This window comes from Rhodamnia argentea, chromosome 8, assembly GCF_020921035.1.
Source record: "Rhodamnia argentea isolate NSW1041297 chromosome 8, ASM2092103v1, whole genome shotgun sequence".
NCBI classification, from domain to species: Eukaryota; Viridiplantae; Streptophyta; class Magnoliopsida; order Myrtales; family Myrtaceae; genus Rhodamnia; species Rhodamnia argentea.
Window position 1 is genome coordinate 23,482,303 of NC_063157.1, and position 26,379 is coordinate 23,508,681.

General features: G+C 40.7%; 2 protein-coding genes and 2 non-coding genes across 4 annotated transcripts; 2 read left to right on the forward strand and 2 right to left on the reverse strand.

The window, feature by feature from the left end:
* Positions 1 to 7,277: 7,277 nt before the first annotated feature.
* On the forward strand, positions 7,278 to 13,362 carry LOC115735430 (glucomannan 4-beta-mannosyltransferase 2). The gene is made up of 9 exons (XM_030666656.2): positions 7,278 to 8,127; positions 8,225 to 8,323; positions 8,614 to 8,866; positions 10,776 to 10,886; positions 11,226 to 11,362; positions 11,705 to 11,818; positions 11,924 to 12,123; positions 12,245 to 12,430; positions 12,781 to 13,362. The coding sequence occupies exons 1-9, from the start codon at positions 7,798 to 7,800 to the stop codon at positions 12,932 to 12,934; spliced, it is 1,584 nt and encodes a 527-aa protein (XP_030522516.1). The 5' UTR covers positions 7,278 to 7,797; the 3' UTR covers positions 12,935 to 13,362.
* Positions 13,363 to 15,598: 2,236 nt separating this feature from the next.
* Positions 15,599 to 15,670, forward strand: TRNAG-UCC. Its single transcript has one exon. It is a non-coding gene; the product is annotated as a tRNA-Gly (tRNA).
* A 254-nt stretch (positions 15,671 to 15,924) lies between these two features.
* TRNAL-UAA lies at positions 15,925 to 16,007 on the reverse strand. Its single transcript has one exon. It is a non-coding gene; the product is annotated as a tRNA-Leu (tRNA).
* A 932-nt stretch (positions 16,008 to 16,939) lies between these two features.
* Positions 16,940 to 20,945, reverse strand: LOC115735515 (histone deacetylase HDT1-like). The gene is made up of 10 exons (XM_030666785.2): positions 20,725 to 20,945; positions 19,714 to 19,784; positions 19,414 to 19,628; positions 18,923 to 18,936; positions 18,779 to 18,832; positions 18,508 to 18,677; positions 18,004 to 18,072; positions 17,810 to 17,900; positions 17,386 to 17,515; positions 16,940 to 17,284 (listed from the first exon to the last, which is right to left on the reverse strand). Exons 1-10 carry the CDS (start codon positions 20,747 to 20,749, stop codon positions 17,224 to 17,226), a joined length of 900 nt encoding a protein of 299 aa, XP_030522645.1. The 5' UTR covers positions 20,750 to 20,945; the 3' UTR covers positions 16,940 to 17,223.
* Positions 20,946 to 26,379: the final 5,434 nt, after the last annotated feature.

Here is a 26,379-nt window from a genome sequence, read left to right on the forward strand (position 1 = left end):
TGCGATTGACTCCAAATAAAACAATTCAGTCACAACAGTACCACCAGATTGATAATATGATCAGATTCGACTATATACCAAATAATAGCAAGAGTGACAAATCGGCACCTAAATTTGACTTATGCCTAATTGACTTGTCCACATTCAAGGTCCTTCCGTCTCAACAGCTCAAATGTGGATTGGCTGCATCTTCATTTCGCAAGTACGAGGATTTTCAGGGCAAAATTGTTCAAAAAGTCCTAAACATGTTGCATTTTTGACAATTCTGTCTTAAACATTGTCGTTTTTTGCCAATTGAGTTTATTTGGCCAATTTTGTCTGGAAATAGTTGACGTGGATGTTGGTCGTCCTACATGGCACAGCCGATGAGCACAATTTTACTAATATTTAAATATTATTTTGAATTTTTAATATATTTTCCTTTTTTTTTAAGGATTTTATTTTCTCAAAAACTAGCGAAGCAAGGGCCTCGACGCCTCGCCCACCTAGATATTGGCGAGGGTGAGGCCGAGTGAGGGCCATGACCCTCGCCAGCGGTTGGCAAGGGCCCGGCAACCCTCATTGGCTGCTAAGGAAAAAAAAGAAAGAAAAGAATAAGCAAAGAAAAAAGAAAAGAAAATTAAAAAATTTAAAATAATATTAAAGTATTATTAGAAATTGTTCATGTCAACGTGTGACATGTCACGTAGGGTGGCTGGCATTTGCTTCAATGATTTCTGATCAAAATTGTTCCGATGGACTCAATTGACAAAAAACAAAAAAGTTTATGACTGAATTGACAAACCTAGAGAGCTTAGGCATGTCTTTGCAAAATTACAATAGGTTTAAGACTTGTTGGATAATTTTCACGGTTTTCGGTGACCCACTTAGAAGGTTGAACTAAAAAACTCAGTGGAAAAAACTAGGAAAATAAGATGGGAGACACGCGTGACATGGTACCTAAATTAAGTGTATACTCCATCTACGAATAATTAGGAACATAATCTAGAACCTGGTCGAACGTGTGCGCACGCTGCAATCAATCATCTCCAATAGTCATATGTATGTACCAGCACATTTTCTTTGATTAGATGCAAAATGCTAGAGCTGAAAGTATTGCCAAACTCAACCTTAAGACAACATTCAATGAACTTTCTTTTTGTTTTTATAAAACGAGAAAGCATACTTAGGTAGATAAATTCCTAAATCCATGAACGACCCATTAACATGCGTCTAATACTTGTCTTAGATCGATTTTAATAGACGAGTTAGGAGGTACCCTTTGAACTATATCTATTCCCAGAGTGCAACCATTTCATTTTTAAAGCCCAATAAACTTAGTGAACTGTACTAACAATTACGTAATGCTAATAAACAAAAACAGAAGTCTAAGGATCTCCTCGCAGGACGCCCCACTCGCTCAAGAAACGTCAAAATCTAGAGAGATGAGAAAGAATATGCCGATTCTACTTGGCACAGTTTTGGCACAAATGCAGATGTACAGCTGGAGAAAGAATAGTTTCGACTACGTCCACGTAGGACTACCGACACTTTGTGTTAGGGTTTAGCATCCTAATTATTAACAAAAGCAAGCACTCGGGCATTCAACTGCCGTAACAATATACAAATATAGGTTGGTTTTGGCCGGAAAATTGTTTATATAAAATTGGTAGATCAAGGGTAACCATCAGATTTGGATGTTTTTTTTTTTTTTTGCCCTTTGATTTCTTAATCAGTGCCTTAATTTTTGTCTCCATGTCTTAGTCAACAGCACACCTGTTAATTACTTTTGCTTGTTCAACTCACTATCGCTCTTTGATCTGATCTGACTTGAAATGCAAAAGTATCCCATCATGAATAAACCAAGAAGAAAAAAGGGCCAATTTTACTTGCTAATTACTTTAGATATATGAAGTGGAAAAAAATGATTTTTTTTCTCTTCATTTTTATGATTTTTATGGCGACTAAGAAAGGACAGATATCATATGGGAATCCAAAGGCATGATGAGCCCAGCAAGCATGTGTAGTTGGGAGAGGACTGTCGGTTGAGAGAGAGAGAGAGTTGTCATCTTGAGGGACATGATCGGTTTGATTGGGAAAAGAAGCTTCACCATTGTTTCTTTCTTTTTCTTTTTTTTGTCTCTGTAGACTTTGTGCATTGCTAGGGTTTTGTGTACAAGCAACGCTTTGCATTATCTTATTTCATGTGTTCTTGAAACTCACATGACCAAGATTAGGTTTTTTTGGCTCGAAAAGTCTTTGCCAACTTGCCCTTTCTCTAACTTAGGAGGAAGAAAAATAAATATCACCCTTAATTAAGTTTAAAACATTACTATCTATTCACTAAAAGAGAGAGAGAGAGAGAGAGAGAGAGAGAGAGAGAGAGAGAGGCAAAGAGGACAACATGAGGTAGGGTATGGCGGGAAAGATCAACACCACAATCAAGAAGTGGTAGGTCATGGTGTCCAAGAACTTGTTTTCTTTTTTCTTTCCCCTCCTTTTTTCCCTTCTCTCTTTAGCTATCTTTTTTCTCTTTTTGTCAGTAGATGTCTATGCTTTTATGCACAATCTTCTCGCGATTGGCTTCGTTCAACTTCCCATTAGGCTATAGGTCACTTTGGACCCCTTTGCTTCAGCAGCAAAGGTTTCTGAATCTTGAATTCTTGGTAGCCCCCATATTATGCCAAATCATACAGATTGTTGTCTGTGATCTTAGGTTGATTTCTTGCATCAGGTCAATCATTAGAACGATGTTCTCATTATTCTTGTGACTGAGAATTCACTCCAAGAAACTAAGTACCGGAGCAGCGCTTGCTGCGTGATGTGCTTGGTTCTATATCTGCGACAGAATAAACAATGCAGTATTAAAATAGCCTTAGAGGTTCTTTGATGCTTAAGCAAAACTAAGAGTTCCTGCTTTTATTACACATAGTCCTCCAACCTGTAGACAACAGGTGTTAAGGGCTCGGATTAGTTTAATGGCGTCGAAACGCCTTGCGTTTTGGCTGTTCATGTCCGGGGTTAATTATACCTTTTTTTTTTTAAGCGAAGATTAAAAACGATAAGAGACAGTTGTTGCCTGATAAAACGTTTCGTGAAGAACATGGGGGTAACATGCAGCTCTTTCGAAGGAAGACGCTGCGCTGTTCTTTTGTTACACACTGTGTTTCTAGTGACGGATGTTTGTACCCTTCTTTTTTTTTTTTTTTTTCCAAGGGTTGTCGTGATGTTAGTTAGATCTTCGGGACTTTTCTATGGTCATTTCGTATTGAATCTCGTGGCGTATGCATAGTAATAATTTGGATTTCTCTTTTAGAAGAAGCTTCCCCAGATCGGCTCGGTCGCGCATTTCCCGCTTCATCGACATTTTGTTAGTTCTCTCATCCGCGCTAGCACCGAAAACTCCTAATGTTTCCAGTTTTGAGTTACCTTTGGCAGCACTAATCTTCAGTTCAGATTTTCCCAGAGATCACCATCGAGCAAGATCTTGCACCGAAAAGGCAAGCCCCAAAGCTGATCGGCGCTAGTTGATGCCCATCCTGCGCACGAAGTCTTGTCGATTCGCCGACTTACATACATTTCTCGTAACTACTCTTTTAACATTTCCTGGTTTTTCAGTAGAATGTTAATCTGCAATCGTCCAGCGTTGAAAGCATAATTTAGAAGTTCAGCATGTCAAAGTTAGAAAAGACTCTTTGTTTTTTTAGTATGGCTTTCGTCAAAGGCGGGAACTAGCTAAAGAGCAGGGAAAAATCTAGAAAGCAATTTGGACGCAGGGCTCTATGCCGAGACCATATCTAATTCCTAATTTCGTGAATCACGCACGACATTATTGCACAGTACGAAGATGTTTGAAAAGAGAACGCACACAATGCACCGTAATCTAATCCAGAAATCCGTGGACGTTGCCTTTACTACCTAGAGCTCACGTTCCACCCTCGCATGTTAACAACATCCCATAAATCACGTAGAGATGATTTGTGGGGACATGATCAAACGGGGACAATTACCCAATCGATCCTAGATCTATTGCATGGATGTCGACTCAATAATAAAATTTTCGGATTTTGCCAATATGATCCTAAACCTTTGTGCAGTCCTCCTCGGCTGATTGCCGCCGGAATTTGGTGACGCAGGGTCCAGCTATCGCCGGCCTTACTACGTGGCAATTTGATGTGGTCAATTTGCGGGTCGCCAAGTTAGCAATTTCCAGCGTCAATTGATCCGGGAAAACTACGATACTTAGGTTTTTCTCAGTAGTAAATCAAGCCCTCTTTCGACCAAACACAAAGAAGATAAAAATCAAGGCCCTCCCATTTAATTTTGTTTCTTTTCTTAGGAAACGGAAAGTCAAATGGAGACAAAAAAAAAAGAAGAAAAAAAAGCTTACATGGCCTCCATGGATGAAGCTTCGTGGTACGCAAAACAATGCTTGTGGCGATCGGGATCAGTTCGAGGACGATGAGGAGTGTCTCATCTGCACGATCGCGCAGCAATTCGAGCCGCTTGGAGTGCTTTCTCGACCGTCGATTTGGCCACAGATTGCAAACCTAAAAATACTATATATTTGGTCTGTCTGTATATTATAATTCAGTTGGGATTACAATACGAATTTATTTTCAGAGCATTAAATGAACTTTGTACATTACTTCCAGGGAAAAAAATAAAAAAATAAAAATAAAGGAAGATCTCGAAGTTCGTGCACTATAAATAACATTAACAAAAAAAAAAAATTGAACCACTAAACAAGTTTGGAAAATTTTTTCGAACAAAAAAAAAGATTGGAAATTCGATAATAAAATAAATAAATAAAGTTTGGAAATTGGGGGAATTTGCATATGCCCTTCCTACTTGTCAAGCCTTGATCTGATTGACCGGATTTATTAAACATAGCGTAGCTTGTACAATAGCAAAGATTCGAAGATCATATTATATGCAGGTAAATTATTTGTGCGGACAAAAGATTGAAGCCGGGGGGCTAGGGTAAAGTGAAATGCCAACTGCTTTTTTGACAACATTAGACAAAGACACTCCATTTTGATGTCCTAATCAACCCTAGATCTCAGCAAGTGAATGAACTTCTTCATTTTATCCATCACTGGGAAAATGATTACAAATCCCTTGACCGGAAATATCTCAATTTCGATTTACATCATGGGTTCAAGACGGGTGATTTACAATTTTTTTTTATCTGATTCTATCCCATCATATTTTATTATACAAGTCACATTGTGTGCGTTATGTGCCGTGTGCAGGCTGCGAAATCCTGCTCTCTCACTCACTCGCCCCTGTTCCTAATCCCTCCTGAGAAGGTGGGGAATCGAACTCCCCAGCTCTTCCTTCTCAAGTGAGAAGGGTGGCCATTGGGGTATACCTCTCGTGATTCGGGTGATTTACATCAAAAGATATTGAATTGCACGTTCAAATGTTTTTATTAATAAAACGGGATGTTGATATGTTTAGCTCGATTAATTCCCATAAATGCGCACAAGCCATCCCGCCACGTGCATTGGATACTTGAGTCACTTGGGTTGGCTTCTAAAGCCAACTGCAGAACTTGTCTATCCAAACGTCCGCACATCAAGTCGAGTACGTTCTTGTATCGATCCGATTTACATGGGCTCCCTATGGCTTTTATTGCGGGCGTTGTCTATGGTGAATTACCGATCCGAAACATATATGTTCAGCGTCTAGTTTCTAACGAAAACGGATGAATTCGAGAAGAATGGCGTATCGAACTACTTCACTTTTGTAACTAAGTTCCAAAACTAGGAAATTGCACCCCGACTAACACCACCATTTCTAAACATTAATAGAATTTCGCAAACCACGTTGTGGGGTCTAATTGTCTTTCCTAGAAACCATGGCCCACGTCCATTGTGACTAACATGACAAAGTTCACGTGGCAAAAACACGACCGGTAATCTTGATTAAGGGTCTTAATTAACGAATCTTTCCCCAACGTTGCATGGGATGGGCGGCATCCGATTTGTTGACCCCAAGTATTGACAAAATGGAGCCGTTGGGACGGAATTGAGATTTGAGGGTTTGACCCAACTAATGAACCATCATACCTCGTCGAGTGGCACTACTTGCGGAGCGATTGAATGCAGCAAAACGACATCCCTTTCCGGCTCTTTTTGCTTGGATTATACACAAATTTACTCTGAAGCGACGATTGAACATTCCTTCGAATCATAATTGGAGGAACGAGTCTGCTTTTCGTACCAATTTGAAAAAAAAGAGAAGTTTGCATTTGGATAGTAGATGCCTGATTGATTAATTGCTCTTTGGCCTATCGGATCTTGCATTTAACATGACATCAGATTGTACTTTAAATGTTCAAATGCTAGGAATTCCTCTCAAATCCATTGTTCGCGGGGAAGAAAGACCACAACTCGCTCCCGCAGAACACAGGAGCTACGTGCGTTTGCAATATTACGGAGTCGGGGTTACCCTCAAGAGGAAGTGCTAAGTATAATCTCACTTATTCAAAACATAAATGAGACTAATTAGTGCTATTTTTTTTTTAACAATGTAAGGCATTTTTTAACATGACTCGAATACATACATACATACATACATACATGAATGCGAGCGCATACATACGTAGTATGTACGTATATATATACATATGTATGTATGTAGCCTCCCGATCAATTACTGTGTATTTGTCAGCCATTACTTTTTGTGAAAACAATTAATAAATTTTGACAAGAACCTCTTTTTATCTTCCGCTGTGTAAAGTTAACCGACAGGTGTCCGTGACTTTTCTGGTGATTTCAAGCACGGCAGTTGGAGAAAACTGCCTAAAAGTGCAAAACGCCTCCCTCCCCTCAAAAAAAAAGAAAAAGAAAGGCCAACCATTTCAGAGGCGGTCAGCCCTCTGTCGCTCATCACCGCCCAATCACGAGATGCCACGTCACATGAACACTCGCTCCCCTCATTCAGGGGCTTACCAATGAATACACCTATCTGCACGCCTATTTACTTAATACGAAAATTACCAAAACGACCCTCGCATTTTCCCATAATATTCAGATAGTTTTTATTTATTTATTTATTTATTTGGCGAGGGCGGAGGCACTTGTGCCCGACGAACAACCCCCAGTAGAAAAATAATTCCAAAAAAAGGAAAAAGAAATATATACATATCCCCGCTTATTTTCGCCGTAAAGAAATAAAAATGGATAAATTAACGAAGTGGGAAAGTTAATGAACAGGAAGCGAAGCGAAGCGAAGCTTGCTATAAAAGACCGCCCCTGTTCTCCGTCTGTCTATTGCCCCTCTCTCTCTCTCTCACATCGACTCCGCCGTCTCTCTCTCCTCCTCTCTCCCTCTCTCTCTCTCTCTCTCTCTCTCCGGTGCAATGCCTCTGTTCCTTTCCTTTCTCACTTCGCTCTAGTGAGAAGAACAGAAGCATTCGTCGGCGCAAACTCAGAGAGAGCGAGAGAGAGAGAGAAAAAGTGAAGACAGTGGTCTTGGAAGGGTAAAATAGGGAAGTGAGAGCAGGGAGAGAAGAAACCGAGCGGAGGCATTTCCTCTGTACTTGCCTTATCTGCGCAAGAGAAGAAAGACGGAGACAACTGAGATCTACGTTGCACATTTACCATCTCCGTCACTAGCTTCCCAAAACGCCAGCTTTGACCTAGTTAGCTTCCCCATCACCCTTACCATCTCTGGGACAATTTCCTCAGCCAACCCCCACTTTCCATCCTAAATAACATCCCGAGTTTTTTCCTTTTTTTTGTCTCTCCGTGCTCTGCTTCGGAAAACAGAGCACAGGTGAAACAGAGTCTTGGAGTGTCTGTCCCGGAAATGGCGCAAATCTCGGGCAAGGACCTGATCCCGAACTCGTTCACCATGTCCCGGGAGGACATCGCGGGCCACGTGGGGATGGTGTGGGAGCTGATCAAGGCGCCGCTGATCGTTCCGTTGCTGCGGCTCTCCGTCTACGTATGTCTCGCGATGGCGCTCATGCTCTTCTGCGAGAGGGTCTACATGGGCATCGTCATCGTCCTCGTCAAGCTCTTCTGGCAGAAGCCCGCGAAGCGCTACCATTGGGAGCCCATCGAGGAGGACGTCGAGTCCGGGGGCTCCAACTTCCCCTTCGTCCTCATCCAAATCCCAATGTACAACGAGAAAGAGGTAACTCCGCCTCTAGATTTAGCGGTAACCACCGCATTGTGCGTACCTCTCTCGAGAACAAGAGGCTCATTGTGCTTGTGCGAAAATGCTCGAACAGGTTTACAAGATTTCGATCGGAGCTGCGTGCGGGCTGTCCTGGCCGGCAGACCGCCTCCTGATCCAAGTCCTCGACGACTCGACCGATCCCGCGATCAAGGTAACCCCTAGTTCGCTTTCGTACCCCGGTTCTGCCATTTCTGGTTCTTGTCAGAGCAGATTGCGCCTCTGCTTTCGAAACAGCACACAGAACCGTCTGTACCCACTGCTCGTTCTCATCCTGCTTTTTGTTGGTTGCCATCAAAACCACCGTTACTGAATTTTTACTGACGACATGGCGGAATCAATTGAATTTCTCACGTGGGCTTCTGACATCAATTTGACATTGTTTTCTGCAATGACTTGACATTTTTTTTTTCTCCATCTACTTTTTCTTTCTGCTGTGTGCAGCAATTGGTGGAGCTAGAGTGCCAGAGATGGGCGAGCAAAGGGGTGAACATAGTGTACCAGATCAGGGAGACGAGGGGCGGGTACAAAGCCGGGGCGCTCAAGGAAGGGCTGACGCGGGGGTACGTGAAGGACTGCGAGTTCGTGGCCATCTTCGACGCGGACTTCCGGCCGGAGCCCGACTTCCTCAAGCGCGCCATCCCTTACTTCCTCCGCACCCCGGACCTCGCCCTGGTTCAGGCTCGCTGGAGGTTCGGTAAGCCTCTCTCCCCTGCCACACCCTCCCCAATTGAATTCCACTGCCCTCTTTTTTTCTTTTTTGGGTCCCTTTTCCTCTCCGTCTAACTTTCCGCAATGCACGTAATTTAATTTTCATGCTGCGTTTCATTGTCGGGGGGTGATTTTCGCATTGATTAGTGGGGTTTGTTTTTTTTGTTTTTTTTTATTGGTTAATTTGATACGTTACTCCTCGGGAGTCCGTCATGTGGTGGGGGCCACCTAAGTTGTCAAAGACTAGCGCAAATTACAGCGAGAACAGGATAAGCCATGTGGCCGAGCCAAAAAGGGGTAAAAAAAAAAATCATCATCATCACTTCGAGAGTGATCACCTAATAAAGATGATCGCTTTCATGCAGCGTGGATCGTCGGTTAAATGTATAATTCGACGGTCGGAGCGCTAAACTCGGGGCCATAGGTCGATCGATTCCCTCCGTAATTAGGCCCGAACTGACCTTTGGATGTGGTGAAGATGAAACCACGGATTGAAAAGGAGGGACGGGTGATTTGCTAACTTAGGGCAAACCAAGGGCTTTAGAAGTGTCGGTGGCCTTTTCAATTTTCTGGGACTCTTTTATTTTGTTTTTGAGTTATTAAAAAGATTTGACCAATAAAGAGAGAGAGAGAGAGAGAGAGAGAGAGAGAGAGAGAGATTGACCACGTATTCTTCTGATTCTGCTGCTCGCTCGGGCCCACGAGAGGAGGAAGTCCATCAATCACGGGTCGAGGGAAGGCACAGAGGGCCGGTGGGGCCTCCTGCGTCGCACCTGATTAGAGCCCAACGTACTACGCTACGCTACACTACACTTTAACACTGGTCAATAGCGACTCTTGCACAACACCACTCACTCACTCACTCCACTCGGCACTCACTCGCTTGGATTAGTTGAGGCACGTTGCTTGAACGAGAGTCCTCCCCATTCCGAATTTTTTAAATCCCATTTTTAGCCAAGATGATTATAATGTCTGTTTTGCATAATGATTTATCATAATTCCCCCCCCTCAAAAAAAAAAAAAATTGCAATCGTGGATCTGAGCTTTGCTTCAAGCAGTTCCGCTATCTAAGCTAAATAAAAACAGTTTGTTTTCGGCTTTGTCTGGATTTAAAAAGAGAAGCTTCTTTAAATCCGGGGGCAGGGGGAGCGGCGATTCCGTCATTTCGACCAGCAGTTTTTTTTTTTTTTTCTTTTAGTGCGGGCCGGATTAGCAGGTACGGAGCCCCCGGGTCAACTCTCTGGCGTGGGCGGGCGGGGGTCAGAGGAACTTTTCCACCCCTCCCCAGGAAAAGAGCAAAGGCTAAGGGGGGCGGGGGGGGCGGGGGTAAAACCGTCTTTTCCGCAATCCTGAGGTCGTACGTTAAGGATCCCGGTGAGGCGGACCACACCCTATCGGTTTCCGACACTAGCGCTTTCCCCCGGGTGACGTGGCGGAATTATGCGAGAGTCACGTGACCTCCGAGATGAGGAAGAGACAACGTGGCAATTTGCAAACATCCAATTAGCACATGATAGAGACTCTCTTTGGCCAGCTCATGTGTGGCAGATCGAACTTTGTCCGAACATAAGGGGGGCGGGGGGAGGGGGGGACTAAAATAGCACATGTTCCTTCAATTATCGAGCCACCCTAGCCCCACCTCAGTTCTAGCACTGTTTTGTGCACGTAATGTATCTAATGTGCTCGCGTACTGATTTTGCAACTAAAATTTAGAAAAAAAAAAAAAAGGGTTCAATCTTTGAAACCTGGGCATGTCTCTATTAAAATTTTTGTAGCCATAACTTCAAGAAAACCTGAGAGTTAGAGGTGAACAACTTTTGGATACATTTATGAGACCGACATCCCCGGCATTACTTACGTGTTTTTTTTTGGTGTCGCGTGTGGTGGTGGGGCAGTGAACGCGGACGAGTGCTTGTTGACGAGGATGCAGGAGATGTCGCTGGACTACCATTTCACGGTGGAGCAAGAGGTGGGCTCGGCCACCCACGCCTTCTTCGGCTTCAACGGTCAGTCCTCCCCTCCTCTTCTGTTCTGTTCTAAACATTTGTCTTCTTCCATCTTCCCCTCCACCTCCTACTCCGTACTGTCGGCAAGATTTAAAAAAAAAAAAAAAAGGAAAACTTGGGAATCCCACATGGCTTCGGAATCAGTTTTTTTGTTTTCTTTTACCCTTTAGTCGTTGCTCACTGTTTCTACAGTTTGCCTCGCGATGTAAATGCAAGTGCTACCGTGTGGCATTATTGATCTCTTGTGGCTTTTCGGGCTATTGAATTCATTATTGGTGTTAGAGTATGGGAGTGAGTGTGGAAGTTCAGGAAAGGAATCCGATGCGTCGTTATGTGCAGGAACTGCGGGCGTGTGGAGAATCGCGGCCATCGATGAGGCGGGCGGGTGGAAGGACCGCACCACCGTGGAGGACATGGACCTCGCCGTCAGGGCTAGCCTCCGCGGTTGGAAGTTTGTCTACCTCGGCGACCTCCAGGTAATTTGCAATAAGATGAATTCTTCCGTTTTATCTGTCCTTTTCTAATTTACCGTGGATTCGTATCCGAAACTGTCCTCGCCCCCGCCCGGCATTTGCCGCCGAGTGCCGTGGCTTGTCACGGCGAAGGCGACCTTTTTGACTGGCTATGAACGTCAAATTCTCACATGGAGCAATGTCTACTGCTCTGTGTTGAACTATTAGAGAAATGCTATGAGCTCTTGCTTTAGGTTATAATGCTTGTTGACGATGCGTGTTTATTTTAATTCACCAAGGACATTATCTGATCAAAGATGCAAATTTTTTTTTTTTTTTTTGCCTCGGGGGGTTGTTGCGGGACAGGTGAAAAGTGAACTTCCAAGCACTTTCAAGGCTTTCCGTTTTCAGCAGCACCGTTGGTCCTGTGGTCCTGCCAATCTGTTCAGGAAGATGGTGATGGAGATCGTCCGGAACAAGGTCTGTCCAGGAATTAGAAAGTCCCCCATGTGATGAATTCGATCATCTGATGTTTGACTTTTTTAGCTCATTAGTTCGTTGATTTCTCTTCGAAATTGATCGCAGAAAGTCAGGTTCTGGAAGAAAGTGTACGTCATATACAGCTTCTTCTTCGTCCGGAAGATCATAGCCCACATGGTCACCTTCTTCTTCTACTGTGTCGTGCTTCCCCTCACCATTTGGATCCCCGAAGTCCGCGTCCCGATTTGGGGCGCCGTTTACATCCCTTCCGTCATCACCATCCTTAACTCCGTTGGAACTCCGAGGTCTGCTCGCTTAAATGCTTGACACCTTTTTCACGATCTTCACCCCGATTCATTGCTCTGCTGTTCTGTTTTACTAATGTCCGCGGGTCTCTAATTTGGTTTGGTTGTTGTAATCGGGCAGGTCGATTCACCTGTTGTTTTACTGGATCCTTTTCGAGAACGTGATGTCCATGCACCGGACCAAGGCCACCCTCATCGGTCTCCTAGAAGCCGGGAGAGTCAACGAGTGGGTCGTCACGGAAAAACTTGGAGACACTCTCAAAAACAAATCGAAGAAGCCGCGATTCACTTTCAAAATCGGAGACAGGTAAGCTATTATTTCTGGCTTATCCTCTCAGTCCCTAATGCATCAACATGTGGAGTCAGCTGAACAAACAATTCACTTGAATTGCTCAGAGTAGTTGGAAACTGCATGGGGATGTGATCTTAGTACATTATCATGAGGCAATACTTTACCAAATCCTACCGAATCCTATCTACAACAAAGCCATTTATCAAAAGATAGTAGCTCCAAACTTAATTAAGTTCATGTCTAGAGGGGGAGAAGATTTATATGCAACAACTATCGAGCTTAACATCAGAAAGATCGAGTTCGACATTATTCCAATGAATTGATGATCACGAGTCGCTTTTCTCACTGGCTCCTTGCATTTGCAGACTCCATCTCTTGGAGCTCGGGTTCGCAGCATTCCTATTCGTCACCGGTTGCTACGACTTCTTGTATGGGAAGAACAACTACTTTGTATACCTGTGGCTCCAGACGATCACTTTCTTCATCGCGGGATTCGGCTACATCGGGACAATTGTGTAGACGTGGTGAGCTTACTTCATCATCGACGACCTCAAAAAGCGATGGTCATCGAACGGCCGAACCGCGAAAGGCCCCGAAATTTAGTGTGTTTCCAGCATTTTGTGTTTTACAGCATAGTTTTATAATGAGTGGAATCATGAGGGCAAACCTCCAATTAAGTTATTGATTGTTTCGGATCATAAGGTCCCAAACGGTTTGTGGCAGAGAGCCCTTGCCATGCTTCATCCCAGACATATGTTGGCTTTTAGTTTTTGGGTAATTACTGTCAGGAAAGTACAGAAGGGGTGAAAGAACAAAACCCAATGTTGCAATTCTTTCTATACACACAGTTCAGTTCAGTTCAGTCATGTTCAGTCATGTAGGGGAATAAGAACAAGCTTGTTAATTAGTTTTAGTTGACAGAGGAATGGGAATTTGTATTATCTCAACAGGCTGTACGTGTCTTTCTTTCGATTTTTCGGTAGTCGCCTTGTGTTTCTCTCTGTTTCCGGGCGCCGGAGAGGGAGGGTTTGGGAGAGAGATTCTACTCCGGTGAAGCTGCAATAGCAATGTGAACCGTGAAAATTTTGGACACTCACTGTGCTGACACATTCTTTCTGAGCTTGTTTGGAGGTTCACATGGTTCTGGCGCATACAAGGTCGACCATTTCAAATTGACCAGGTAGTTCCGTCGAGCTAGCAGAACAATGGCCACAGTATACATTCGGGAAAAGTACCAAAAAAGCCATAAACAATAAACGTATCGTATTGGTACCAATTCGGTCATAAATCTTTCAATTGGATCAATTTAGTCCTAAATCTTTTCACATTGATAATCGATGATATGGATGTCGGCCTTCCTACGTGGCACCGATGGCACAAATATTTCTTTTTAAACATTTTTTTCTCGTTCCTAGCTGAATGAGTGCATGAGTGCTCCAAAAAGTATATTTGTCCCTGCATCTTTCATCAAAGTCCACTTTAGATGATCATCACTTGTAAGGCTTGCAATGGGGAGACACAACATCATTAACCATTCTAAGCCCTGCAATTCCCATCTCAAATCTGATGATTGGAAGGTGCTTTGGAATTCCGCTTGGGATAATTCCATTGATTTGTTGACCTAGAGAATGTTGTGACAAAGATGATGGGTTTCTCATCTTTCTGTCATTATAGTATTGGCATTAGAATAAAGGGTTGATGGATGGAGATTAGGGTAAGAAATGTCCCTCCAACTATATAATGATGCTCACAGAAGCCTCATTCTTGGTTGGTTGCTTCTAAGGAAAGTGTCATTTTTCTCTTTACCAAACCCTTTCTTAGTTTTTGCTTAGGCCTAATTATTTCCTAATGAGTACATGAGATCGTTGCGAGAACGGACGGGATGATTTGCATGCATTTGCAAGGGTCAGTCGATTCGAAGGATTTCTCGGTTTTTTTCTTGTTTATTTTTTGGTTCCTCTTCAGTAATTGGAATCTTCCAAAAGAAAGAATTGACAAAACAAGGGGGTGGGGGTGTTAATAATGTGGCTTGTTCTTGTTTTCATTATCCCTACAAAGTCCTGTTCACATGGACACGGCATGAAAGCATCCCCACGCAAGTCTCTCCCCGCATAAAATTATGGGGTTAATGTCATGAAAAATTCCAAACTGATATATATGTGACAAATTTATCTCAAATTATTTTTTTCACCACCAAAAATCCAAAACTGGCACACTTTTGATAAATTTACCCTAAACCGGTATATCTGTGACAAATTAACATTCCGTTGGTTTCTGTTAAATTTTATCATCAAATTGCCGAGTTGGATGACACGTGGCAATTGTTGGATGTACACGTTTGGAGTTTTTACTCTCTATTTGTGATAGGTGTATCAATTTCGGATTTTTCATGGTATTAATCATATTTAATGGAAATTAACGGAAGGTAAATTTATCACATGTGTATCAATTTGAGATTTTTAATGGTCAAAATAATTAGTTTGATGTAAATTTATCACAGACATATCAGTTTGAGATTTTTTTGTGATAAAAAAATAATTTAAAATAAATTTGTCACAAATGTATTACTTTGGGATTTTTCATGGTATTAATTCAAAATTATAAGTATAAAGAAAAAAATAATTTTATAAAAAAAAATAGGTATCGGAAGGGTAGAAATTCGAATGGCGCGTGACTTAGTTGTGGAAATGGTGGACTAAGACTAAAATGAAATAAAACAAAAAATTAGGGAAATTAAAGCAAATTGCAGAGAGAAGCTTTGTTTAAGAATTTAAGTTAAGTTGGGCGAGGGGTCTTCTCTTCCTGACACGTGCCGTCTTTGTCCCGTGGCTGGGTCTTCTTTGGGAATTAGCGATGTTTTGTTTCAGTACTCCGCAGTTTTTGAAAAAATTTTGAATAAGGATCTGAAATATTTTCGTTATTTCAAATAAGGGTGTGAAAGTGGATATTATTTGTGGACCTGCAGTTTTTTTTTTAATGTTTGGAGAATGCAACATTGATTTAGAAAAGATTAAGAGATTGTAGATCCGGACATGAAGTTACTGCTCATTGTTCTTTAGAAATGTACAGCAACCTATTCGCTTCAGCTTATGCAAATTACATGATCTTTGATTGCGAATTGATGACCATCTTGACTTTCAAAGTGGCTATATAAATATATGGGAATAGATTTTTAACATCAGAGCGTTTGTAGTCCAACGGTTAGGATAATTGCCTTCCAAGCAATAGACCCGGGTTCGACTCCCGGCAAACGCAATCTTTTTTTTTTTTTTTAAGCCTATTTTATGAATCTACCCATACAACTCTGAGTTTTAACCAAAAAAAAAAAATAAAAAAATACAACTCTGAGCTGGCCAGAAAAAGGTAAAAATAAGACTGTGAGCCGCATTTATACAAGGCAAAGACCGATGTTTACTCTCACTACTACCCATTTTTATAATTTATCTTGTCAACGAGTAGGGGTTAGAAAAGCAAAAAAACAGGAGAGAAAACCAACAAAGAAAAGAAGATGCTGGCTGTGGGGTTCGAACCCACGCGCACTTATGTGCAGAAGATCTTAAGTCTTCCCCCTTAACCTCTCGGGCAAACCAGCTCACTGCTTGCAACTGTTTTCTCGTAATAATATTTAAAGCAAACCAGTGTCGACCACCAAAACTCTGCGAGGCCGAAAAGGATTTTCAGCCCTCAGACTCTTCGAGTCACGCGACAGCAGCTCGACAAAAGCATCGGTAACCCATCTTCCGGCAACCGCCGCAGGAGAATCCGATGCCTCTCCGAATTACTAGGAACGTGTTCGGACTTCAAGATTCCTAAGGTAATGACTTTGTCGAGTCTACCGGGAGTTATATCGGTGAGGATGATGAGTGGGGAGCGTTTTGCCCCAACAGATTAGATTCAAACCTCAGGTAGATGCATCGCCTTATGTCACACTCCACCACAGATTGCTCACTTGACTGCCTTAATGTATGAACTACTGCTCCCTCCGATCTAAACCCCTTTATCTGATATTGCACGTCACAGTAAAACCAAATCTTAATTAATAATGTACTACCCCATTTTCGTGTAAACTTTTATCCTATGAATTATGTTGTGTACACTACAGAGACAGCATGTGCATAGTAAATTGCCTTGTACTAATTCAAAAGATAGAGATTTTCGTGTAGAAAAGGGGTATCTAGGATAAGCCATATGGACGATCCTTAGAGAACATGCCCGCATTCCATTCCCATTACAATCCTTGCACTAAATCTTCCCGTTTTCTAGGCCGTTCGTCAAAATAGCTCCTAAAATATCCCCGTAACAATCAATCCTATCTCCACTAGGTCTAAGGCTAAAATGGCACCAAAAAACAAGCACCTCGTTGATGAAGGGCACTCAAAATGACGGACGCCATAATCAGCATTTAGAACGTATTTGACTGTTTTCACAGGACCTCAGCCCACCATGATCAGCCATTCTAGAAGAGCATAACACCTGACACATTCTTGAAGAACAAGGTCAAGTTGTTCAACCAAGGTGATTTTGGCGGTCAATAGAGCCGAAGATAAGTAATAACTAGACGAGCCACAAATCCATCACGATATAAGCAAAATGTAAGGTGACAACCCGATAATTAATAAGACTACTGATTAGAATAAAGAATCCCAGTTCAAAACCTTCGCAGGCATTACAATATAATGAAACTCTACCAAGCCCTCGCAACAAAACCTCCTCCAAGATTCGCCTCAAACAACACCTTTTTAGGGGGACCAAAGAAGACGAACAAAAAACATCCGACTATTTCCGGATGGTTATCTTGGTTCTTTAATCTACTTGCCACCATGCTTAGCCTTTGAATGAGACTGAAGAGCAACTTCTGAATTAAACGTTCTGTTTCAAACACCACAATATCAGTGAAGAGAATAAACAGGAGGATCACTTGGCCCACAAAGCAATACTTTCCAGGGCAGAGAGAAAGAGAGAGAGCATACTTGCTACATGATTTGCAAGAAACTTGGCCGGCTGATTTGGGGCTTTGCGACTTGTTGGCACTGTTGGCAGGATTCTTTCCAGCCTGTTTTGCAGGGTGAGGAGTTGCTGTATGGCCACCTTTCTTACCATCTGAAAGCAAATAAGCAGTTAGGCAACTAATGATCGACTGTAAAGGAACTAAGAAAGAAAACCTTAAGGAGTACTTGTGCAGGTTCAAACTTTTTATGCACAACGTAAAAGATAGGAAATTCTAAACCAAACTTACTCCATCTTGTCATGAGTAACCACTAAAAGAGAGCACCTCATCATAACAAACAGATGGCTCATAGTACCAGATGGAATACATAAACAGCGGAAAAAATGCAATAACAGAAAAATATTCCACCGACTAATCCGCCAGCATATTGGGATAAACCTAATGACCTGTCTTCTGTGGAGTAGGTAACTTTGACTTCTTGGCAGGAACAGGTGTTTTAGTTGCAGAATCCGCAGCTCTCTTCTTGCCTATTTCAGCCTACAGAAAAAGAAAAAGAGAGAGTTAGCGCAAATGAGAGACAGACTTGCAAAATGGTCAAATCGAGCACTGTAAAGCATCCCGGAAATCTTCGTGTCATTACCTTCTTTGGAGTCTCTTCTTCCTCACTATCATCTTCCTCCTCATCTGAATCAGCCTCAATACCATCTCCCTGCTTAAAAAACCATATCCACATAATTGAACCTAGTCTCAAGTTATAAGTTTTACTAAAACAATAATTGTACAAAAAATGTCTACAGATGATCCATTTGACACTACCTGAAACTAGAAAATCCTCAAAAACTTTAAGAACTATCTAACTAATATTTGCATGATAATAAAACCTTATCCCCTAATTCAACTTCCCAATCAAATAACATAGTTCAATTCAGTCTATCCTAGCTCAAGGACGTTACTCCCAAAGAAAACACAGAACTGTACTCATACAAGAATGAAAAAGTAACACCTAAGATATACAGATCCAAATTGCAGAGAAGTGGACAGATGAGACCTGAACAGATCCTATATTCAGACAATAACGAGAAGCAATTGGAGACCACCAAAGTAAATACATTCTCAAATAAAGAATGGTCAACAATTTACGTACCTCCTCATCAGATTCGTCTTCGTCGTCGTCGTCGTCCTCATCATCACTGTCATCCTCATCAACTTTCATTGGTTGTGGAATGCTGACCTTTTGCTTTCCCGATGATTCAGCCTTAGCAGCATTAGCACTGGCAGTGGCAGTCTTAGCTGATGCTTGTGCCGCAGCCATTCCTGAATTAAGTTTGCAGTTCCATGAGTTTATGCAACACATTCACCTAGTTTCAACAGTAACAAGAAGGAAGTAAAACTGTGATTGCTTAAAATGTAGTTACCATTTCCCACAGCACTCATTGGACGATCTTCCTCTTCTGAATCACTCTCCAAATCTAAATATAAGAAAACAGTTGGGCAACATCAGCCACATAACTACTAATAAGTAGATTGCACTGAAGATTATAATTGTTAATCATACTCACCAGAAAAATCATCTGTGCTGAGGAGCAAACCAGCGAGTCAAGGGGAAAACAAAAGTGAAAGGAATGTGAGCATCAGCTTATATAAGTACCACTTTCTCATTGACTATCCTAAAGGAGATAACTACAGAGCGTGCACGTATAGCATCAACTTATAAGGGGGGAGAGACCGACCAGAGATTAAAAAATCCTCCAAAATTGTCATAACTAGCCCAGCACATCAAAGAAACTGGAGTTAAACATGCATCTATATTTTACACAAAACAAATAGCTTGCTCAAAGAGTTGCTTTTAGCGATAAATATGACCTTTACATTTTTAACAGCCAGCCATCATGGCCGCAGTGAATTAAAAATAGCATTAAAAACATATTTAAGTTGGAGTCTACACTGAAAGCTACCGAAAAATCAGAAGAAATAAAAAAAGAAAGTATAAGAAACCGAAAGAAATTGGCATAATGTAATGACTTGAGCAGCAGAAAACACAAAAGGATATTCATCCTGCACAACAGATTTGTATCCACAAAAGTAGATACTTCCACTTTTCCAGTTGTGGGATAGTTCAAACTCTTTCTCAAATACCAAGTCGAATGATAATTGAGGGAAGTTCTCCGTAGAGAGAGTTCCCAAAACAAGCTTCTGATCACCAAACTTCACATGGAGAGGCACCCATTCATTTCCTTTACTATTCTTGGATTCACCGAGTGATGCCTGCAGAAAAGCAAATTCAAGTCTTTTAACAGACAAATCCATGGAAACCGAAACTGCCGTCCAAATCCATGAGGAAATTTCATACCTGAGAAAGGTGCAAAATTTTGGCGTTGCCAGGGTTGACCTTAAGGGGCTGCCCAGCCTTCACTTCAACTCCTGAAAAAATGGAAGCAAAGAAATTTAATGAGAATAATACATAGATTGAATCCATGAGAATGGCTAAGCTGATAAGAGAGAGAGAGAGAGAGAGAGAGAGAGCTAATTATTCTAGTACTCGGTATCATGCAAATCCAATCATCTGCCGCATTTACTCTCACTTTTGTCTATAAAAGAGTGACGCAACAAAGATCCATCGAAAGAATCAAGTAGTTTGGAATACAGTTGTTCAGTTTTGGAAACATTTGAATTTGAGATGATGACCACTTGAGATCAAACGAGCGTACATAAGAGTGCACCCGGCAAGAACTCCCATTTATTGGTCAGCCCCAACACATTCTCAGGCAACAACAAGAAGCACCCCCAAATGAAATAAGACAGCTTGCCTAAATAAATGCATAATGCCTTAATTTGGGAGAGCAAACTAGAGAAATGCATAATCAAACTTCGAAGAGTGGAACAGAACACAAAGCCGGCGGCAAAAGCAAAAACAATGCTCTCCACAGTTGCAATTGCAATAACAGCAAGTGTCCAATAAATGGCAAGGGATGTGGGCAATATTTATGGTGGATATCCAGAAGAAGGTGCACAAATCAGCAGAGCCTCAGAAAATCCCAGAGAGCCAATTATAATCACGATCAATCAAATCACGCTGACTCATGAGTCAACGCGCGGAAAGCCGGGCAGCTTCAGCAAACGCCCTGAGATGCAAGTATATCCACACGTGTCCGGACAACATGAGCAAAAGCAGCCACACACGTTGGAAGCAAAAGCGGTGGCATAATAGAAAACTACGAGCGCACCACGAGAAGAACTGAAATGGTAAAATGAAAAATACGTACACCATGAAGCTCGCCGCGAGCAACTGCAAAATGGAGGCAGACAAGCTGCAAATCAAGCAAGTCCTAGCTATGAAAAACCAAAAGTTGCGAGAGCTTACCCCAAAACTCCATCGGAAGGGCCATCGAAGGGGTTCTAGTTCGAAGAGAGACTGCGAGCAAGGAGGCTCTGCTCTTCTGGGATCCGAAAGAAAGAGAGACCGAGGATTCAGCGAGGAAGGGGGGAATGAGGGTTTAAGAGGGAATTTATAGCGAATTTGGCTCGTTGCCAAGGGAGGGAGAGCTAGGGTTTTTCGGATTCCCAGTCCGGTGCGGAAATGGCGGATGGCAGTTTCGTCTTGAGATTCAGTTTTGGATGGTGCTCGGGTTGGGCCCAATGGGCTTATTCTTTTTAATATCGGAGTATCTTTACTTGTCATTTTTAGGCCCAACCCATCTTATTTCGGTGGCCAAAAACCCAACCTCTTTTTTTTCGCTATTGGACAAAAAAGAAAACAGATGGAATGGTTTCCTTTTTTCTGTTTTTTTTTTCTGCCTCATATTTTATCCATACCGCACTTTTCGTTATCCGCTTTTCAGAGCATCATTAGCCCATCTTATCCCTAGCGCCGGGTATTGTATCCGATGGCTAAAATTTATCGGGTTCATATGCTTTAAATGCCTTTAAGGAATTAAAATGTATAGCTAATCTAACTAACCATGCTGTGTTTCTAATCTAATTTTCGAATTGAGAATTACAGGAGATTGCCGGTCATTTGGGTGTCTGCTCCATGAGCAATTTGATTCATGAACTTTCAATTGGTTTGATCTAAAAAATTTCCTCTAAATTTCAGGTTTACGCATGATATATCAAGACAAAAAGAAACTTTGAAAGAGATTATTTGATGACCATGGAAATAGACCATTAAAGAGCAAGTGAAGTTTCGTTAGCAGGTACTTCTATTGGCTATACATTTAAATTGTTTATTGGATTATTATATTGGAGATAAATGGATTATTTTGCAATTGGGTGGTTGAATTTGTAGATCGTTGGATTATCTCTAAATTATTTGTATTTGATTGAGATATAAAGGAGATTAAGACTCTGTTTATTTCTCGAAAAATGACTTATTTGGAAAATATATTCCACAAAATAATCTCTGTTGTCACTTGACATAATTAGCGAATGAACAAACATTCAAATTGATAGAAATTTATGTCTAAACATTTTCATAGACGATGAAAATATTTTTCATTAAGCACGCTTTTGTAAACGATACAAGCATTAAGTTCCAGGAAAATGTTTTCAAAATTATTTATTTTTCACGAAACAAACGGAACCTAAGCTAAGATAGGAACTGAATAAAAAAAGCCTCAAACTTATTGTAATTATGTCAATTCAATCTTAAATCTTTTTTTTTGGCCAATTCAATCATAAACCTTTTGCATTTGTGTTAATTCGGTCAACTTGATTGGCTAGTGCTAACATAGCACTATCTCGCACGATGTGGACTTTGTTAAATAATTTTTTATTTTATTTATGATATTTTATATTTTATATTTTTTTTAGATTTATGTTTCCCCCAACCCTAGGGATGGAATGCCTCGCCATCTCCGTGCGAGGGTGAGCGTGTCATGATCCTCGAGAGCAAGGTTTAGGGATGATTACCGTGTCTAAGGATCCGTGGCGATCCTTAGGTCGGTTTGGACTCTCCCAAGTCCTCACCTCGCATCATGGCGGGATCTAAAATAGTCTTGACCTTTGATGTGGTTATGTAACATATGCGTAGGTGTACATGCTTTGGAGTCGACGCCGATCTCAAGGGAAGGTAGATTGGAAATCTCTTGGGCGATGGCACATACTATACGATTCAAACGAAATCGGAGATTTGGGATCGGTGACTTAGCTACGCCAATGTCGCCATGGATGCCATTTTGGTACATAAGTTGACTGACTTTCCTAAGTTGATTTCATGTGGGCTCAATTTTGTATGATGAAAGTCCAAAAATCTATGGTTTGATGCAGATAGGGTGTATCTAGCCCTAATAATCACAACGATAGCACTATTGATAATCGCTCGAAAAAATAATCGAGTCAATTGGACTACGAATGAAAAATCTCTTTGCCACTATATATTAGTTGGCCATTTCCACGATCAATAGCACTATCAATACTCCTAAATTTACCTCGATGCAACATGGAAATCATATCGAAAATTCAACTTATTCACTTATATCATGTATATGTGGTAATAGTTAGAGAGAGTTAAGCTTTATTCAAGAGATAGAGTCCCGGTATAAGCTTAACTATATCATCTAACTCGAGAAACTCGTTAAACAAAAAGAGTGTAGAGATTGATCTCTTTCCTCCACTAGCCTAATTTTAATAGTAGATAATCAATTCAAATAGTGCCATTTTTATAGTTTAGACTTTGTTCCATGAAGTGCATGTTTAATCTTTGTGCCTTAAATATAGTTGAATGTAATGGGTTGCGGGAATCACATGAAGAAGTAAAAGGCCCGATCAGTTACCCGAAAACAACAGGTACTCATGCTAGTTGAGAATGACATGTTACCACTAGAATTCACAACTTTCTAAGCAAACGAGAATTGCAGAAAACCACAGTATTCATGCTAGTTGAGATTGACATGTTATCACCAGAATTCACAACTTCCTAAGCAAACGAGAATTGCAGTCAAGAAGGAAAGACTTGGTTTAACTACCAATCATGTGAAGATGATCGGAAAGAATACACTATCCTTATATTCAAAACCATCATGAACTCTAGTCAAGGGGAGTTCCCCGATCTTCCATAGGTGACGGGCATTTATGTTGTCCCTCTTTCAGCAAGCTGGATTTCATGGTTCTAATATCTTTCATTCATTTCCATATAGTGTCTTTGACCAACTTCTGACCTATACAAACTACATCATATAGAGGGAAAAAAGATATAGTAAACATCAAAAACATACAACAAAAAATTAGAATAAAAGTTAATTAACTCAATGCACTTACTTAAGAAGGCAACGCGGAATGCCCAAGAGCTTAGTAAGTTTTACATTTGCTAAATACGGATCGGAGAGATTGTTATTTGTGTATGGATCTTTGATATCATACTTTTTTTTTATAAGAGACCCCAGTTCCACCGCATCTAATGTACCCAATGTTTCAACTATCCTCTTGAGTTTTGCAGCCTCGTCCTCACCGATACTCTAATTATTCATCACCTTCTCCTCGCAAAAATCTCTCACAAGATGGACAGCTTGATAGCAATTCTCACATCCTTTACGATAAAAGTCTCCCCGTCCAACCCAACCGGATCTTGATAAGGTCATGAAATTTCCAAGACATTCTCGTTTGTGGAACCAAAATGCTAATAAAAGAAATAAAAAGTTTAAAACGAGACAATCCCTAACTCCAAAACTATCTATATACACCAACTTGTTTTCAAATTGCTATTTCATTTATTTTAAACATGATTAGAGAATGATTATATTAATTGTAAATTCACAAATTAAACCTAGAATAATTAACTTTGCAAATTCATTTATTAAGAATTTCACATGAGTGTTTGCAAAATCGCTCGAAAAAATAATCGAGTCAATTGGACTACGAATGAAAAATCTCTTTGCCAATATATATTAGTTGGTCATTTCCACAATCGATAGCACTATTGATACTCCTAAATTTACCTCGATGCAACATGCAAATCGTATCGAAAATTCAACTTATTCACTTATACCATGTAAATGTGGTAATAGTTAGAGAGAGTTAAGCTTTACTCAAGAGATAGAAGCCCGGTACAAGCTTAACTATATCATCTAACTCGAGAAACTCGTTAAACAAAAGAATGTAGAGATTGATCTCTTTCCTCCATCGGCCTAATTTTAATAGCAGATAATCAATTCAAATAGTGCCATTTTTAAAGTTTATACTGTGTAGCATGAAGTGCATGTTTAATCTTTGTGTCTTAAATATAATTAAATGTCTTGGGTTGCGGGAATGACGTGAAGAAGTAAAAGCCATGATCAGCTACCAGAAAACTACAAGTATTCATGCTAGTTGAGAATGACATATTATTACTAGAATTCACAACTTTCTAAGCAAACGAGAATTGCAAAAAATCACAGTATTCATGCTAGTTGAGAATGACATGTTATCACTAGAATTCACAACTTGCTAAGCAAATGAGAATTGCAATCAAGAAGGAAAGACTTGGTTTAACTACCAATCATATGAAGATGATCAGAAAGAATACCCTATCCTTATATTCAAAACCATCATGAACCCTAGCCAAGGGGAGTTCCCCGATCTTCCATAGGTGACGGGCATTTATGCTGTCCCTCTTTCAGCAAGTGGGATTTCACGGGTCTCATATCCTTCTTTCATTTCCATATAGTGTCTTTGACTAACTTCCGGCCTATACAAACTACATCCTATAGAGGGAAAAAAGATACGATAAACATCAAAAACATAAAACAAAAAACTAGAATAAAAGTTAATTAACTCAATGCACTTACTTAAGAAGGCGACACGGAATGCCCAAGGGCTTAGTAAGCTTTACATTTGCCAGATACGGATCGGAGAGATTGTTATTTGTATATAGAGCTTTGATATCCTACTTTCTTATAAGGGACCCCGGTTCTACTGCATCTAATGTACCCAATGTTTCAACTATTCTCTTGAGTTTTGCAACCTTGTCCTCACCGATAGTCTAATTATTCATCATCTTCTCCTCGCAAAAATCTCTCACAAGATGGACAGCTTGATAGCAATTCTCACATCCTTTACGATAAAAGTCTCCCTGTCCAACGCAATCGGATCTTCATAAGGCCATGAAATTTCCAAGACATTATCGTATGTGGAAACAAAATGCTAATAAAAGAAATAAAAAAGTTTAAAACGAGGCAATCCCTAACCCCAGAACTATCTATATACACCGACTCGTTTCAAAATTGCCATTTCATTTATTTTAAACGTGATTAGAGAATGATTTTATTAATTGTAAATTCACAAATTAAATCTAGAATAATTAACTTTGCAAATTCATTTATTAAGAATTTCACGTGAGTGTTTGCAAAATCGCTCGAAAAAATAATCGAGTCAATTGGACTACGAATGAAAAATCTCTTTGCCAATATATATTAGTTGGTCATTTCCACAATCGATAGCACTATTGATACTCCTAAATTTACCTCGATGCAACATGCAAATCGTATCGAAAATTCAACCTATTCGCTTATACCATGTATATGTGGTAATATTTAGAGAGAGTCAAGCTTTATTCAAGAGATAGAAGCCCCGTACAAGCTTAACTATAACATCTAACTCGAGAAACTCGTTAAACAAAAAGAGTGTAGAGATTGATCTCTTTCCTCCACCGGCCTAATTTTAATAGCAGATAATCAATTCAAATAGTGTCATTTTTAAAGTTTATACTGTGTTGCATGAAGTGCATGTTTAATCTTTGTGTCTTAAATATAATTAAATGTCTTGGGTTGCGGGAATCATGTGAAGAAGTAAAAGGCATGATCAGCTACCTGAAAACTACAGGTATTCATGCTAGTTGAGAATAACATGTTATCACTAGAATTCACAACTTCCTAAGCAAACGAGAATTGCAATCGAGAAGGAAAGACTTGGTTTAACTACCAATTATGTGAAGATGATAAGAAAGAATACCCTATCCTTATATTCAAAACCATCATGAACCCTAGCCAAGGGGAGTTCCCCGATCTTCCATAGGTGACGGGTATTTATCTTGTCCCTCTTTCAG

Coding starts and splice junctions, on each gene's coding strand:
- LOC115735430 (XM_030666656.2), top strand. CDS start 7,798: ATGGCGCAAATCTCGGGCAAGGACCTGATCCCGAACTCGTTCACCATG. Junction 10,887..11,225: donor CGCCTTCTTCGGCTTCAACG/GTCAGTCCTCCC, acceptor CGTTATGTGCAG/GAACTGCGGGCGTGTGGAGA. Junction 11,819..11,923: donor TGGAGATCGTCCGGAACAAG/GTCTGTCCAGGA, acceptor AATTGATCGCAG/AAAGTCAGGTTCTGGAAGAA.
- LOC115735515 (XM_030666785.2), bottom strand. CDS start 20,749: ATGGCCCTTCCGATGGAGTTTTGGG. Junction 19,785..20,724: donor CCTTCCGATGGAGTTTTGGG/GTAAGCTCTCGC, acceptor CCATTTTTTCAG/GAGTTGAAGTGAAGGCTGGG. Junction 17,285..17,385: donor TCTTGCAAATCATGTAGCAA/GTATGCTCTCTC, acceptor TGTTTGAAACAG/AACGTTTAATTCAGAAGTTG.